This window comes from Oryctolagus cuniculus, chromosome 9 (genome assembly GCF_051225735.1).
Source record: "Oryctolagus cuniculus isolate XC-2025 breed Fujian yellow rabbit chromosome 9, ASM5122573v1, whole genome shotgun sequence".
Taxonomy (NCBI): domain Eukaryota; kingdom Metazoa; phylum Chordata; class Mammalia; order Lagomorpha; family Leporidae; genus Oryctolagus; species Oryctolagus cuniculus.
In genome coordinates, this window is record NC_142875.1 from 98,324,953 (window position 1) to 98,339,526 (window position 14,574).

The window sequence follows — 14,574 nt, forward strand, 5'->3', positions numbered from 1 at the left end:
TTTGTATGTGTTAATTAAAATTTCAAAAAGATCTGTTAAGTTTTTCAGCTATAAAATTGAAAAGACAGGGACTGGCATTTTGGAGCAGTGGGTTAGACCACCGCCTTCATTCCATACAAACACTAATTCACATCCCTGCTGCTCCACTTCCAATCTGACTCCCTGCTAATGCACCTGGGAAAGCTGTGGAGGATGGCCCAAGTGCTTGGGCCCCTGCCACCCACATTAGAGACCCAGATGGAGTTTCAGGCTCCTAGCCTCAGTCTGGCCCAGCCCTGGCTGTCGTAGCCATTTAGGGAGTGAACCAACAGGTGGAAGATATCTTTCTCTCTCTGTCACTCTCTCTCTCTGTAACTCTGACTTTCAAACAAATAAATATTTAAAAAAAAAAAACTGAAAAGACAATTATAAAAGAAGCAATTCTTCATTCACTTTTAGTAAATCCATGATCTAACATTAAAGCAAGCTATTTTAATATTAAAAAGCTACTCATACTAAACAAATAAACCAATGAATTGAATCTCACAGACATTGGAATTAGCATATGAGGAAATTTAAAAAACTATTACAGAGGCCAGTGCTGTGGTGTAGCAGGTAAAGCCGCTGCCTGCAGTGCCGGCATCCTGTATAGGCACCCATTCAAGTCCTGCCTGCTCCACTTCCAATCCCACTCCCTGCTAGTGTGCCTAGGAAAGCAGTGGAAGATGGCCCAAGTGTTTGGGGCCCTGCACCCATGTGGGAGACCCAGAAGAAGCTACTGGCTCCTGGCTTCGGATCAGCACAACTCTGGCTGTTGCGGCCAACTGGGGAGTAAACCAGTGGATGGAAGACCTCTCTCCTTCTCTCTCTGTGTAACTCTGACTTTCAAATAAATCTTTAAAAACATAAACAAACAAACAATAAAAGCTATTACAGGAGGCAGCACTGTGGCATAGCAGGTAAAGCCTCCACCTGCAGTGCCGGCATCCCATATGGGTGCTGGTTCATGTCCCAGCTGCTCCACCTTGGATCCAACTCCCTGCTAATGTGCCTGGGAAATCAGCAGAGGATGGTGCAAGTTCTTGGGCCCCTGTTCCCATATAGGAGACCCAGATGAAGCTCCTGGCTCCTGGCCCGGGCCTGGCTCAGCCCTGGCCATTGCAGCTATTTGGAGAGTGAAACAGGAAATGGAAGATCTCTCTCTCCCTGCCTCCAACTCTGCTTTTCAAATGCTATTACAGCTGTATTGCACATGTTCAGAACATTATAGGCTTGAAAGTTATTGGGAGACGGCGCCGTGGCTCAATAGGCTAATCCTCACCTAGCGGCACCGGCACACCGGGTTCTAGTCCCGGTCGGGGCGCCAGATTCTTTCCCGGTTGCCCCTCTTCCAGGCCAGCTCTCTGCTGTGGCCAGGGAGTGCAGTGGAGGATGGCCCAAGTGCTTGGGCCCTGCACCCCATGGGAGACCAGGAGAAGCACCTGGCTCCTGCCTTCGGATCAGCGCGGTGCGCCGGCCGCAGCACACCGGCCGTGGCGGCCATTGGAGGGTGAACCAACAGCAAAAGGAAGACCTTTCTCTCTGTCTCTCTCTCTCTCACTGTCCACTCTGCCTGTCAAAAAAAAAAAGTTATTGGAAAAGACCTAAATCAGACTTCTAAAAATGAAAATAACAATGTATGGAATGAAAAGTGCGCTGGATGGTATTGATGCCAGGAGGCACAGCAGAAGAAAAGACTGGTGAACATGAAAACTGGCAGAAACTATTCAAATAAAACACAGTGAAAAAAAAACAAAAACAAAAACAAGATAGATTTTATTTATTTGAAAGGCACAGTGAGAGGGAGACAGAGTGAGATATTCCATCCACTGGTTCACTCTCCACATAGCCACAGCATCCAGGGTTGGGCCAAGACAAAGCCAGGAGCCAAGAACTCCACCCTGTTCTCCCATGTGAGTGGCAGTGGCCCAAGCACTTGATCCACCTTCCACTGCTTTCCTGGGCACATTAGCAGGGAGCTGGCTTGGAAGTGGAGCAGCCAGGTCTAGAACCAGTGCTCCTATATGAAATACCAGCATTGCAAACAGTGACTTAACCCACTGGACAACAATGCTCGTCCCCAGAAAAGAAATCTTTTGAAAAGAACCAGTATCAGTGAGCTATGGGACAACTTCAAACTAATATACTGATAATTAGATCACCTAAGAAAATAAAAAGAGAGAAGGAACAGAAGAAAAATTTAAAGGAATAACGACTGAAATTTTTACAAATTTAATGTAATCTATAAATCTATAGATCCAAGAAGCTCAACAAACACCAAATCAAGAAACATGAGGAAAACTAAACCAAGACACATCATTGTCACATTATTTAAACCAGTGATAACAAGGTTTTTAGAGGACATCTTGAAGGTAACCACACACACACCAAGAAACCCATAAATACAGAAGAACATACACCAAAAAACTATTCCATCAAATTTCTTGTTGGAAACAATGCAAATGAGAACACAGATAGAGGAGCAATTTGTTAAAGGAAAAAATGCTGTCAACATGAAATTTTATACTCCACAAAAGGTTGTGTGGGACCCCTGTTGTGGTACAGTGGGCTGAGTTGCTGTGGGCATCCCATATGGGTGCCAATTCTAGTCTCAGCTGCTCCACTTCTGATCCAGGTCTCTGCTAATGTGCCCGGGAAAGCATCAGAAGATGACCCAAGTGCTTGGGCCCCTGCATCTACATGGGAGACCCAGATGGAGTTCCTGGCTCCTGGCTTCAGCCTGGCCCAGCCCTGGCCTTTGCAGCCATTTGCGGAAATGGAAGTTTCTCTCTCTCTGTTCTCTCTCTGTGTGTGTGTGTGTGTGTGTGTGTTCTCTCTCTCTCTCCCCCACACACACGCACCCCATAGCTCTGCTTCTTAAATAAATAATGTAAATATTAAAAAAAAAGAAGTCAGGATAATAAGGGTTCAACTATTGACATGAGGAAATGATACATGGATGAATCTCAAGATAATTATGTGTGTGAAAGGAGCCAGATAAAGGGTCCGGCGCTGTGGTATAGCTGGTTAAGCCGTTGTCTGCAGTGCCAGCATCCCATATGGGCGCATGTTCGAGTCCTGGCTGCTCTACATCTTAGGAGGCTCCCTGCTAATGCTCCTGGGAAAGCAGCAGAGGATGGCCCAAGTATTTGAGCCCCTGAACCCCCATGGGAGACCCAGTTGAAGCTCCTGGCTCCTGGCTTCAGCCTGGCCCAGCCCTGGCTGTTGCAGCCATTTGGGGAGTGAATCAGCAGATGGAAGATTCTCTCTCTCTCTCTCTCTCTAATTCTGACTTTCAAATAAATAAGTAAATATTTTAAAAAGAAGAAGCCAGATAAAGAAAGTGCATGATGTATGAGTCTGTGCATATAAAACTTGAGAGCAAAATGCATGTATGGTGACAGAACAGACGTGGCTGTGTTGGGGTGCGGTGGGGAGGGGGCAGAGATGGGGGGAGGATGAGAATGGAGATGATGGATGAGTTCGTTTTCTTGACAAGGCAGTGGTTTCAGGGGTGTACACACCCTGGAATGAGGGGGGTCTTCAAAAGTTCACAGAAATGTTTACCATAAAAAATTATGCATGGACTTCATTTTTTTTTGCACCAAAAGAAACTTATCTTCTAATTCAGTTTTCTATGAACTTTTTGATGTACCCTCAACTGATCGAGTTGTGCACTTCAAATACGTGTGAAGCGGAGTCCTGGGCTCTTCTACACGTCCTGAGGCAGTGAGCGCCTGCACAGTGCAGGCACTCAGGGGGCTCTGGAGGATCCTGAGGGGGAAGAAATAAAGATTACAGGCAATGCAGCCTCATCGGGCCATAAATTAATCCAAGACTTAGTGAGCAAGAGGGGAAACTTAGGCCGGAAAGGACCCAGTAGCCGATAGGAACAGCTCCTGAAAGGAAGCGACCAGGCTGGGGCTCAAGCCCTCCCCCTATTTGCGTGGCCTGCTCTTGCCCAATCAACCGGGCCAATCTTTAACCGCAGTGGGTTCCCGCCTCCTCTGACTGCGAGCACCTAGGCCGCCTGGCACAGGAGTAAAGTCCACACCTGCCAGGAGGACCTGCTGCCCTGGAAGTGCAGGAGGTGCCCAGGAGGAACCCAGGTGCCGACCAGGGCGTCCTGAGCGGCTACTTGGTCCCCCCCAATCACCGCTCTCAAAAGACAAGAGTCAGGCCCGGAGTCGGCAGATGGCATGCCCCGGTGCCTGTGCCCCTGTGTCACCCGCACTGGCCTCGTGAAAATGCTAACAGGTGCCGGCGTCTCCCCTGTGACACAGGCGAGACCGACTCGCATCTAGAGAGTTGCTAGGTGCTCTGGAAAGGAGCACAGTCTCCCAGCTGCTGTCACAGAGAGAAACCGGCCATGGGCTGTAGCAGCCGGGCCACAGGGAGCGCCGTGAAGCGGCACCAGCGGTGGGCATCGAGGAAAGGCAGGGAAATGGTGACAAACTGTCCCACGATGACTGTTCGGACACAAATGGAAGAGAAGTGCTCCCCCTTCCTCTGGTTGTGATCCCTACAAGCACATCAGCTTACGGGGTGTCCCCATGTGCCCTCTCCTCACCTCCTCACCCTCCAGAGCTGAGGTGGGCTCTGCTGCCGCCCACCCCACAGTCCTTCCCCACAAGACACCCATGCTCAGGGCCCGGCTGCGGGGGCTCCAGTCGCACGGATCCTGGGTACTGAGGAGCTCAGGGAGCTGGAGAAGCTCCTGCCAAAGACCCAGATTCCGGAGGAAGCATCGGGGCCAGGTGTTGGGGTGACCACCCACTGGGAGAGAAAGAAGGAGTGCAGGGGGATTCCCAGAGCTTCTGCTCTCCCTCCTCCCTCCTCCACCCTCCACACAGCCCCAGCTCAAAACCCCTGCTCGCTCCACAGGGCACTTCAATAAACGCTGAGACCTTGCAATGGCCCGTAAGGCCCTCCCTGATCTGCCCCCAGCCCAGCCCACCCATTTTCTCCTGGACCTGACCTTCTGCTCACTGCACCTGCTCCAGGCTCCTCCAACCAGCCTCTGCTGCTCTGCCCTCTGCACCTGCCTCCTGGCAAGCCTTCTCTCAGACGCTCTCCACGAGGCCTCCAGGCCACCGTACCCACACTCCTGCTCTCCTGTCCCCACTGCACTCAGGAACTCCTGACAACTGTCTAATTTGTGTTTATTATCTGTCCCCACCCTACCCCCCGCCACCACCACGAGGACAGGGTATGGTCTGGTTTAGCTGCCAAGTGCTAGGAAGCACCTGTGATCCACCTCAGCCAGCCAGGGCATGGCCAGCTGTGTGCCGATGCACCTGAGACTGGAGAATCAAAAAAGCCACAAGCATGAGAAGAGGCTTGGAGGTGGATGCGTGACGGGTCCTGCACAAGCAGGAAGACTGCCCAGGGATGGCAGAGACGGGCAGCCCTCCCGACCACGTCCCTAAAAGCCCACCTGTTGCTTCTGATGTGTGTGCGGGCTCCTTTATCCAGGTTAAGTATCATTCAAAATGTCTGGGGCCTTGGGGTGGGTGTTGTGGCTTACTAGGGTAGGCCGCCACCTGCAGCCCCACCATCCCATATGCCACTCCAATCCAGCTCCTTTCGAATGTACCTGGGAAAGCAGCAGAAGATGGCCCTAGTACTTGGACCCCTGCCATTCACATGAGAGACCTGGGTAGACTTCCTGGCTCCCAGCTTTGCCCTGACCCAGCCCCAGCCATTGTGACCACTTGGGAAATAAATCAGCTGATGAAAGATCTCTCTCTCTCTCTCTCTCTCTCTCTCTACCTTCCAAAGAAAATTTTAAAATATCTTGAAAGAATTTAAAAAAAAAAAAAAAAAACAAGACATGAAGATGACAGGAGGAAGCGCCAGGGCTGGTTCTCTGCTGGGCTGGTTTTCCTTGGGGATGAGTTAGTTGGAGGCGTTCCCCTGTCCCCCTGTCCTGCTCTTGACTCCGCCCCTTCCCTGCTCTGGAACTCACTTCAAATGAGATCTACTGTATCTTGACATCTTTAGAGTATTTGCATATGAGTATGTGCACACACACACACACACACATACGTATGGCAAATATATAAAGTTCCCCCTGTAGGAGTCATTTGATGACAGAGTGACCTGGGAACACCAGAAAACAGAAAACGAGGCAGGTGTGAGTTCCTCTAACGACCATACTCATCCTTGATCAGAGGCCTGTCTGTCAATTCCCCCAGTGGCCCTGGGTGACTTGCGACAGCAAACCTGCGATTAGCATCTGGCTCCAAAGTCCCTCCGTACGCTCCCTTCCGGCTGTCGGCTCTGTGCTTCCTCAGGGGGAGAAAGTGTCAGGGTGGTAAAAGGGTTAAACAGAATGTGCCTGGATCACAGGACCCCTAAGAATGTCTGACTACCCATTGGGATCACGTGCGGGAAGGCAGGTCCTATCCACGCAGCAAGAACCCACCACAGCCACCCCACCACCTCCACCACGGGCCACAGGCCACAGACCATGGGCACGTTTTGCTTCCTGCTTCTGCACTTCCACACACCACGCAGCCAGCACATTCCCGCACACACTCGCCCCACCGCCCTGTGGCATAGCCTGAACCCACGCACTGCCAGACAAATCAAACAGGGCGAGCCCCACTCCCCACACTCCCCTCCGCTGCCCCTGCTTCAGGCCTGGACGCCACTCCCTCCCAGCTCCGGGAGCCATTCCTGCTAATTCCCAGGCCAACCTTTACCCAATTCCAGAGAGGCTTGGGAAAAGCTGCTCACCTCCTAATCCTCCTGCCACGTGAGGCGCTAAGCCGGTTACTGGGTTCCAGATACCGAGTCCCAGATGCCCGCTTACATCCCCGGCCTCCTGTCTGTGCCCTGGCCAGCCCCACCCCTCACCTACTTCTCTAACGCAGGGCCGATCAGGCCTGAATTCCTGAACAAGCATGCGGTGGGTCCAGGGCTAGGGAAGAAGTGGGAAGGCCTCCCTCCTTCCCTCACGATATGTGTCCTGAACAAAGTCCTGTGATTTCAGGCCACTGGCCAGAAACTCCTGGGGAGCAAGGACATGATAGCCCATTCCCTTCCCTCTGGAAAAACACAACCCAGGGCCAGTCTGCAGCCGACCCCACCTCCGGTCTGGGCTCCGTGTGTTCCCGCTCTGAAGCCAGCACGAGACAGCCACATGAGGGTGGGTGTCGCGATAGAGGCCCCTCCAAGCCTCGGGATGGCTGCCACTGCCACCGCCACTGCTGTTGGCATTTTCCCCGGTGACCTGCTTCTGCCTCCTGCTGCCGGCTCCACACAGAACCTGACCTACTCGCCAACAAGATCTCGCTAAGCCACAGATCAGCCAGAACACCTCTCAGTACCCAGGAAACCCCTCAGGGGCTCCCCAACAGAAACTTGCCATCCCCTGGCAGTAGGTAACAAAGCGCCCCGGCCGCTGTGGGCATAACAGCGAGCTTAGCCCAGAGAAGGAGAAGCCAGTAGTAACAGTGAAGAACTGCACAAGTGCACAGACACGCATGCGCACACTTGTCCCGGGAAGTTTTCAAAGGCAGAGCCACTCATGTCAAAGGTCACAGTGCAGTCCTGGCAAGGGCTTGTGATGAGTGGCTCCAGGGACATCATGCAGCCAGCAGAGGAGGTGGCAGATGCCAGGTCAAGGCTCAGGAATCTGAAGACCACACAGCAATGTGGTGTCAACAGCAGCAGCAGCATTGCAGCTGTTTATTAACCACTGCATGTGCATCAGCAACCTGGAAAAGCAAGGCTTATCATCTCAGCTGAGACTCTGAGAGCTTACAAACTTGGCCACAACCACAGACAGCCTAAGGAGCAGATGCTGAACCCAGACCCTGGTGCATCCAGTTCCAAGTCTGCACTCCTATTTCTATGACGTCACACTCAGAGAAAGAGCCCTGCAAACACCACGTGATTTTTTTCTAGGTCCTTCCTGACCACCAGCATCCTACACATCTAAGGACTCCCAGAGGGCCAGCAGGTGCAGGAGGCGAAGGCGTCCTCCTTCCAGGGGTGGGTGGCATGGCACAGCGGCTCTCACCTCCCCCATTTTTGTAGCACAGATAAGGAAACCTCCAAACGTTGCCTAAGCCAACGATCTCCCCAACCACTGACAGCACAAACTCCATCTTGTTGTTCCAGTGTCCCCGCTCCAGCGTGCCATCTTCCTCCGCCTTTTCCACGACTGGATACACTGGTTTCGTCTCTCCATTACTGGTTGTGCCTGAGACCCTGCTATCCATCCCACCTGAAAAACAAGTGGGGTGCTGTGTTACTTACTGCTGGAAACCTCAAAATCAAAGCCCTCCTCCTCCTCACTCCCTTTACGAGTCAGGTCCCAAGGGAACGAATACCCTGGGAGAGGGTGCATGCCTTCCCCCCCCATCCCCCCCACCCACCGCAGGCTCTGGCCCTCCTCTGGCATCCGAGAATGGGCGAGCTGGGTCATGACCCCGGAGAATACATTGTCCTGCCCTTTTTCAGGAAGGGCAGGCTTGGCTTCCACTGCACAGGTCCCTGGGGTTCCAAGTTCTCCCTGCCACCCTCCAGCCAGGCTCGTCTGTATTGGCTGGTGCTTCTGTTCCTTTACTCTGTGTGCTGGGGACTGTTAGAAAGACCTCAAAGCCAATGGGTGAATGTACCCTAAGGAAATCATTGTGACTGAGGGTCAGGATTTGGTTTAGGTACATAATGCTAATACAAACAAAGGGCGTAAAGGTAGAGAGGATGGCGGGCGTCTGGTACAGTAGTTAATGCCGCCACTTGGGGAGCCGGCATCCCATGTTTGAGTGCCTTTGGTTCAAGTCTTGGTTCCACTCTCCATCCCAGCTTCCTGCTAAAGCTCCCCTAGAGAGGCAACAGGTGATGGCTCAGGTAATTGGGCTCCCATCACCCATGTGGGAGATCTGGATTGAGTTCCTGGCTTCAGCCTGGTCCAGCTCTGGCAGTTGTGGGGCGCTTGGCAAGTGAACCAGCAGATGGGAAGTCTCTATGTGTCTGTTAATCTCACTCTCTCAAATAGAGGAAATCTTAAAAATTTTAAGTGGTAGACAGGTTAGTAAACCATGGCACCCATATGCACACAACGGACTACCATAGACTCATTTAAAACTGTGTTGGAAGAAATGTAGTGAAATGAGAGGTTGTTTACAACATATGGAGTGAAGACATCACATGCAATACAATTGTGCTTGCCAAGTATGAAGCATTTACCAGCACTGAAAGATAGGCTGTCCACCAAAATGTTCCTCTCTTAGTGGTCAGACCCTGGGAATATTTTCCTTATCTGTATACTCTACAGCCTCACTGAAGAATGTGTTTTTATTTGAGTACTCTGAAAAAGTAAAACCGTTTTTTCCTAGAAATCCCCCTAAGGGGATGCAAGAGGCTGAGTGGGACCGGAGACTGTGAGCAGGCAGCCTGACCTGTCTGGACGCTCCCTCCACCTCTCTCTGAAATCAGCCAGGGGCTCTTCCTTCCCTGTCGGTGACGACACACGAAGGGAGGACGGACAACAGAGCCGCCGTTCGAAACCTTTCACGGTCAACGTGCTCCCTTCCCGACTGCTGTTGGGGCTGAGGGTGAGACTGCACGTGGGGACACGTAGTGCACTGGGTATTTTCACATACATCTGTGCACTTCATTCTCACAAGTGCCCTGAGAGGCGGGCGGCGTCCCTGCTGCTTCCTGGGGGAAGAGAGGACGGCGCAGCTCGGGGAGGAGCCTGTTGCCAAAGAGCTGGGGAGTTGCACAGCCAGGACTCGAACCCAGTCCAGCTCGCCTACACTTCCAGCTCCTGGAGCCGTCACGCGTCTAATAGAAGCATCCTCCAGTGAGCCCTCTCTGCCCACTTTTGGATGTGGATGGCTGGGCTTAGTCTTAGGCCCCAAAAACACTCTCAGCAGGGCGCCCCTCCTGGCCACAGACTCCCCCCAAACAGACTTTGCCTCCCCAGCGAGAAGTCAGCATTCACTGAGCACCTTTGCTTATTTGACAGATTAGGAGCAGGCTACAAAGATCGTGCATGGGCCAAGTGGAGAAATTTTAGCCACGGGACCCACGAGGGCTCCTCTGTCCTTTGGAGGAGTTGGTTTAAGGTCTAGTGTTGGTTCGGGGCTGCCGTCCCCACCTAAAGGACATGGCCCGGCGCTGGGGACTCGTCACCCTCCGCTTCCTGACCCTCCCCTAGGGTGGCCTCACTAGGGTGGCCGCTCAAGGGAGCAGGTTGAAGTTGAAAGGACACCGGCTGCAGAGGGGCACCAGCCTGGGTTCCGACCCGAGCTTTTTCTCATGCCGCTGCCTGACTTCGGGGAAGTTAATGAGTAACTCTGAGATGAGAGGATTCACGTTGCAACAGAATTAAGTGAGGAGATAGCCGAGGAAACGCCAACAAGCTCGTGAAAAACGGAATCAGCACGTCAGTCCGGGTTACTGCAAAAACTGTGAAATGCAGGCGGTTTGCTCTTCCTACCCCATTGCCGTGAACTTCTGGAAGACCCCTCGCGCGGTGCCCTAACAGACACTCAGCTATTCATTTTCTGTCAGTCCTGTCAAAGACTTGATCATGGTCTCATTTCACAGAGGAGAACGCCTTGATTTTCTTGGAGTTAAATTCAGACATGCTTCCTCTCCATCTAGGGTTCTCGTTCTCGAAATCACACTGTCCCTTAAGTCATCAGCCACCCATGCTTCCAAAAGTCAGGAGAACAGCCCAGTGTCTGCACATGCACACTGAAGTATCAGCCGATCAGGGCTTTCTTGGGTTGTCAGTCCCATGGATCCACCAACCCGCAGTCTGAGACCCAGAGACAGAAGAGGGAGGGGGGGAGAGAGAGAGAGAGAGAGAGAGGAGAAAACATTCCGAACCTTAAGAGAAGTGGCTGCCGGAGGTCCAGTTCCCAGGAGAATTGTCCAAGGGAGCAGGGGCGGGTCCTGGCTATTTAAAGTGTGGTTCCAGCAGGCCTCTGTGCCACTTGTAATTCGAAACCTGGCCCAGCCCACATTCCGCCCTCATGCCTCCCCCCTCCCCTCCGCCCCCCTCCCCTCGGCCACCAGACAACCCACAGGAGAGTAACTTTGCAGCCTGGGGCCTGTGTGCACACCCTGGCAGCCAGGCCAGTCGCCTGGGAACTTAATGGTAGCACGTGCGCTGTTCCTGCAGCTCCCGGATCTCCCATCCTGGTGACCCCAAGGTCTCCCCAAAGGGATCCTGCCTTGCATCACTTTCTCCAGCTCATCCATCCATCAAGAATAGGTGTTTTGGGCGGCGCCGTGGCTCACTAGGCTAATCCTCTGCCTTGTGGCGCCGGCACACCGGGTTCTAGTCCCGGTCGGGGCGCCAGATTCTGTCCCGGTTGCCCCTCTTCCAGGCCAGCTCTCTGCTGTGGCCAGGGAGTGCAGTGGAAGATGGGCTGAGTACTTGGGCCCTGCACCCCATGGAAGACCAGGAGAAGCACCTGGCTCCTGCCATCAGATTAGCGCGATGTGCCGGCCGCAGCGCGCCGGCCGTGGCGGCCATTGGAGGGTGAATCAACGACAAAGGAAGACCTTTCTCACTGTCTCTCTCTCACTGTCCACTCTGCCTGTCAAAAAAAAAAAAAAAAAAAAAAGAATAGGTGTTTCAGGGCTGGTGCTGTGGCGCAGCAGGTTAAAGCCCTGGCCTGCGGCGCTGGCATCCCTTATGGGCGCTAGTTGAAGTCCCAGCTGCTGCACTTCTGATCCGGCTCCTGCTATGGCCTGGGAAAGCACTAGAAGATGACCCAAGTGCTTGGGCCCCTGCACCCATGTAGAAGACCAAGAAGAAGCTCCTGGCTCCTGGCTTCAGATCAGCTCAGCTCTACCCATTGCAGCCACAATGTGTGTGGAAGACCACACACCCCCATCTCTACCTCTGTAACTCTGTCTTTCAAGTAAATAAATTAAATATTTTTAATTGTCATTTAAAAAAATAGGTGTTTTTTCGGGCAGGGGCTGTGAAGACTAACGTAAAAGGATGCTTGTCTTACCCACTTGCAGCTTTCCATCTGCAATGCACAAGGAAGGAAGATATGTCGATACAGAACTCTGAGAAGCCTGAAACGCTTCCTAAACATGCACGCATTCATTCAAAAAAGTCTGAGACACCTAACGCCACAGCTGAGAGTGATTCCATTGGGTGAGTGGTAGGACTGAGGTCGGGAGATGGCTGTAGAGGAGATTTTTCACTTCTGCTCAATAAGTTTCAGTACTGAGTCCTTAAAACACGTGCTCGAAAAAAAATTTTAAAGATGTAGTTATTTATTTGACAGGCAGAGAGCGATCTTCCATCTGCTAGTTCACCACCCAAATGGCTGTAACAGCGAGAGCTGCTCCAGGCCAAAGCCAGGAACCAGGAATTCCATCCGACTCTCCCACAAGAGTGGCAGAGGCCCGAATATCTAGGCCATTCTCCACTGCCTTCCCAGGTGTAGTAGCAGGGAAATGGAGCAGCTGGGACTTGAACCGGTGTCCATAGGGGATGCTAGCACAGCAGGCGGCGGCTTAATCTTCTGCACCACAGCACCTGCCCGGAAATTTTTTTTTTTTTTTTTGACAGGCAGAGTGGACAGTGAGAGAGAGAGACAGAGAGAAAGGTCTTCCTTTGCTGTTGGTTCACCCTCCAATGGCCGCCACAGCCGGCGCGCCGCGGCCGGCGCACCGTGCTGATCCGATGGCAGGAGCCAGGAGCCAGGTGCTTTTCCTGGTCTCCCATGGGGTGCAGGGCCCAAGCACCTGGGCCATCCTCCACTGCACTCCCTGGCCACAGCAGAGAGCTGGCCTGGAAGAGGGGCAACCGGGACAGAATCCGGCACCCCAACCAGGACTAGAACCCGGTGTGCCGGCGCCGCAAGGCGGAGGATTAGCCTAGTGAGCCGTGGCGCCGGCCCTGTTTTTATAATTTTTAAAATCAATAAAGAAAAGGAGGTGCCATGGTTTAGAACAGCACAGTCCTACACTGGGTCAGTGAGGAAGGTGGCGGTGAGGCCGAGGCGGGCCCAGCCCGAGCAGGCAGCCGTGCAGAGCAAGGTCTCCTTCTGGCCCCCGGGTCCCAAACACCAGGGACACAGGCCCAGTCAGTCACTCGCTGAAGTGCAGCGCAGGGTAGCAGACAATCGCTTAAACTGAGACAGCAGCAAGGCAGGGCCTGTGCTCTGCTTCTGTCACCTCCTAGCTTGGGGTCTCGAGCAAGAAATCCAACTTCTGCATGTCCTCTTCTCATCTGTAAATGGGGAGACTGCTCCTGACCTTGTGGCTGGTGTGAGACTGTCCCTCGGTACCCACAGGGGACCTCTCTGGATCACTCACAATCCAATAAAGGTGGACATGAACACAGGGCATTTACAGTGTAAACACCAAACACATAATAATGGCTGCACTCTGTTGTATACAATATGTTGTATGCCACACAGCAAGAATGACGAGGGAAAGGTGTCCGTTCAATACAAGGTTGGGTGAATCCAGAGGCAAAACCCGGGACCTGCGGAGCCAAATGCACCTGCAAAAGGCCTGGCACGAAGCAACCCTCAGACAGGAGCTGCTGCCTGCTCATCCTAAGGCACACTCCAGAGTAGGGACATCATTGTCATCTCTTTTTTAAGTTGTTTTTTAAGATGTATTGATTTGTTTATTGGAAAGGCAGAGCAACAGAGAGAGGGAGAGAGAGAGAGAGAGAGGGCAGGGAGAGGGGGAGAGACAGATCTTCTACCTGTTAGCTTACTCCCCAAATGACCACAGCAGCCAGGGATGGTCCAGGCCAAAGCCAGGAGGAACCAGGAACTCTATCCAGATCTCCCTTGTGGCAGGCAGGGGCCCGCGTACCTGGGCCATTCTCCATTGCTTTGCCAAGTGCAACAGCAGGAAGCTGGACCACAGCAGAGCACCTGGGACTCAAACCCACGCTCAGACATGGAATGCCAGCTGTGCCACAATGCCGGCTCCTTTTTATAGTTTTCAATGATTTATTTTCATCTTATTTGAAATGCAGAGAGACAGACGAGCAATCTCCCAAACACTATTTCACACCCAAATGCCCACAACAGCCAGGGCTGGGCCAGGCCGAAGCCAGGAGCCCAGAATTCAATCCAGATCTACATGTGGTGCTCGAGCCATCATCTGCTGCTTTTCAGGCTGCAGGTTTGCAGGAAGCTGTGACTGGAGGCGGAGCCGGGATTGAACCAGGCCCTCTGAGGGTGTCTTAAATAGCATCATAACCTCTGCACCAAACGCACACCTGGAGATGATGATTCTTACATTTTAGTTCTTCTTTGTCCTCTCCCTTCTAACTCTCCACCTGTTTGATTTAACTATGCAAAGCTCAGGCTGCAAACTCACGCAAAAAAAAAAGTCCATCTTCAAAGCAATCTCACGGAGTCTTATTTTTCCTTACCATCGGGTGATGCTTCCCAATGGCCTACGAATGGAGCACCCAAGCATTACAAACTTCGGCCTCTGTAGTCTAAAATTACTGGATGACTTGTGTTTACTGAGGACTCAAGTTCACTGTTGACGTTGACATTGACGTTGGTATGCGCAACGGCCTAGGCAGCACTG

The 14,574-nt window shown here is 52.5% G+C and overlaps 1 protein-coding gene across 5 annotated transcripts in view; it reads right to left on the reverse strand.

The window, feature by feature from the left end:
- The window catches only part of SLC6A13 (solute carrier family 6 member 13), a 36,667-nt gene extending 25,663 nt beyond the window's left edge, over positions 1-11,004 (reverse strand). For 2 of the 5 annotated variants that reach the window (XR_016213431.1, XM_002712785.6), the window contains exons 1-2: positions 10,873-11,004; positions 8,048-8,254 (exon numbers count right to left, since the gene is read on the reverse strand). Coding sequence is in view for 3 of the 5 variants with exons in the window: in XM_002712785.6 (XP_002712831.1) it covers positions 8,048-8,249 (202 nt within the window). In the remaining 2 variants the exon portion in view is untranslated. Of the gene's footprint in view, positions 1-6,759; positions 6,978-8,047; positions 8,255-10,872 lie in introns of those variants that run through there. The other 3 variants (XM_051850102.3, XR_016213432.1, XM_051850101.3) reach the window with 3 other exon arrangements.
- Between the last annotated feature and the right edge of the window lie 3,570 nt (positions 11,005-14,574).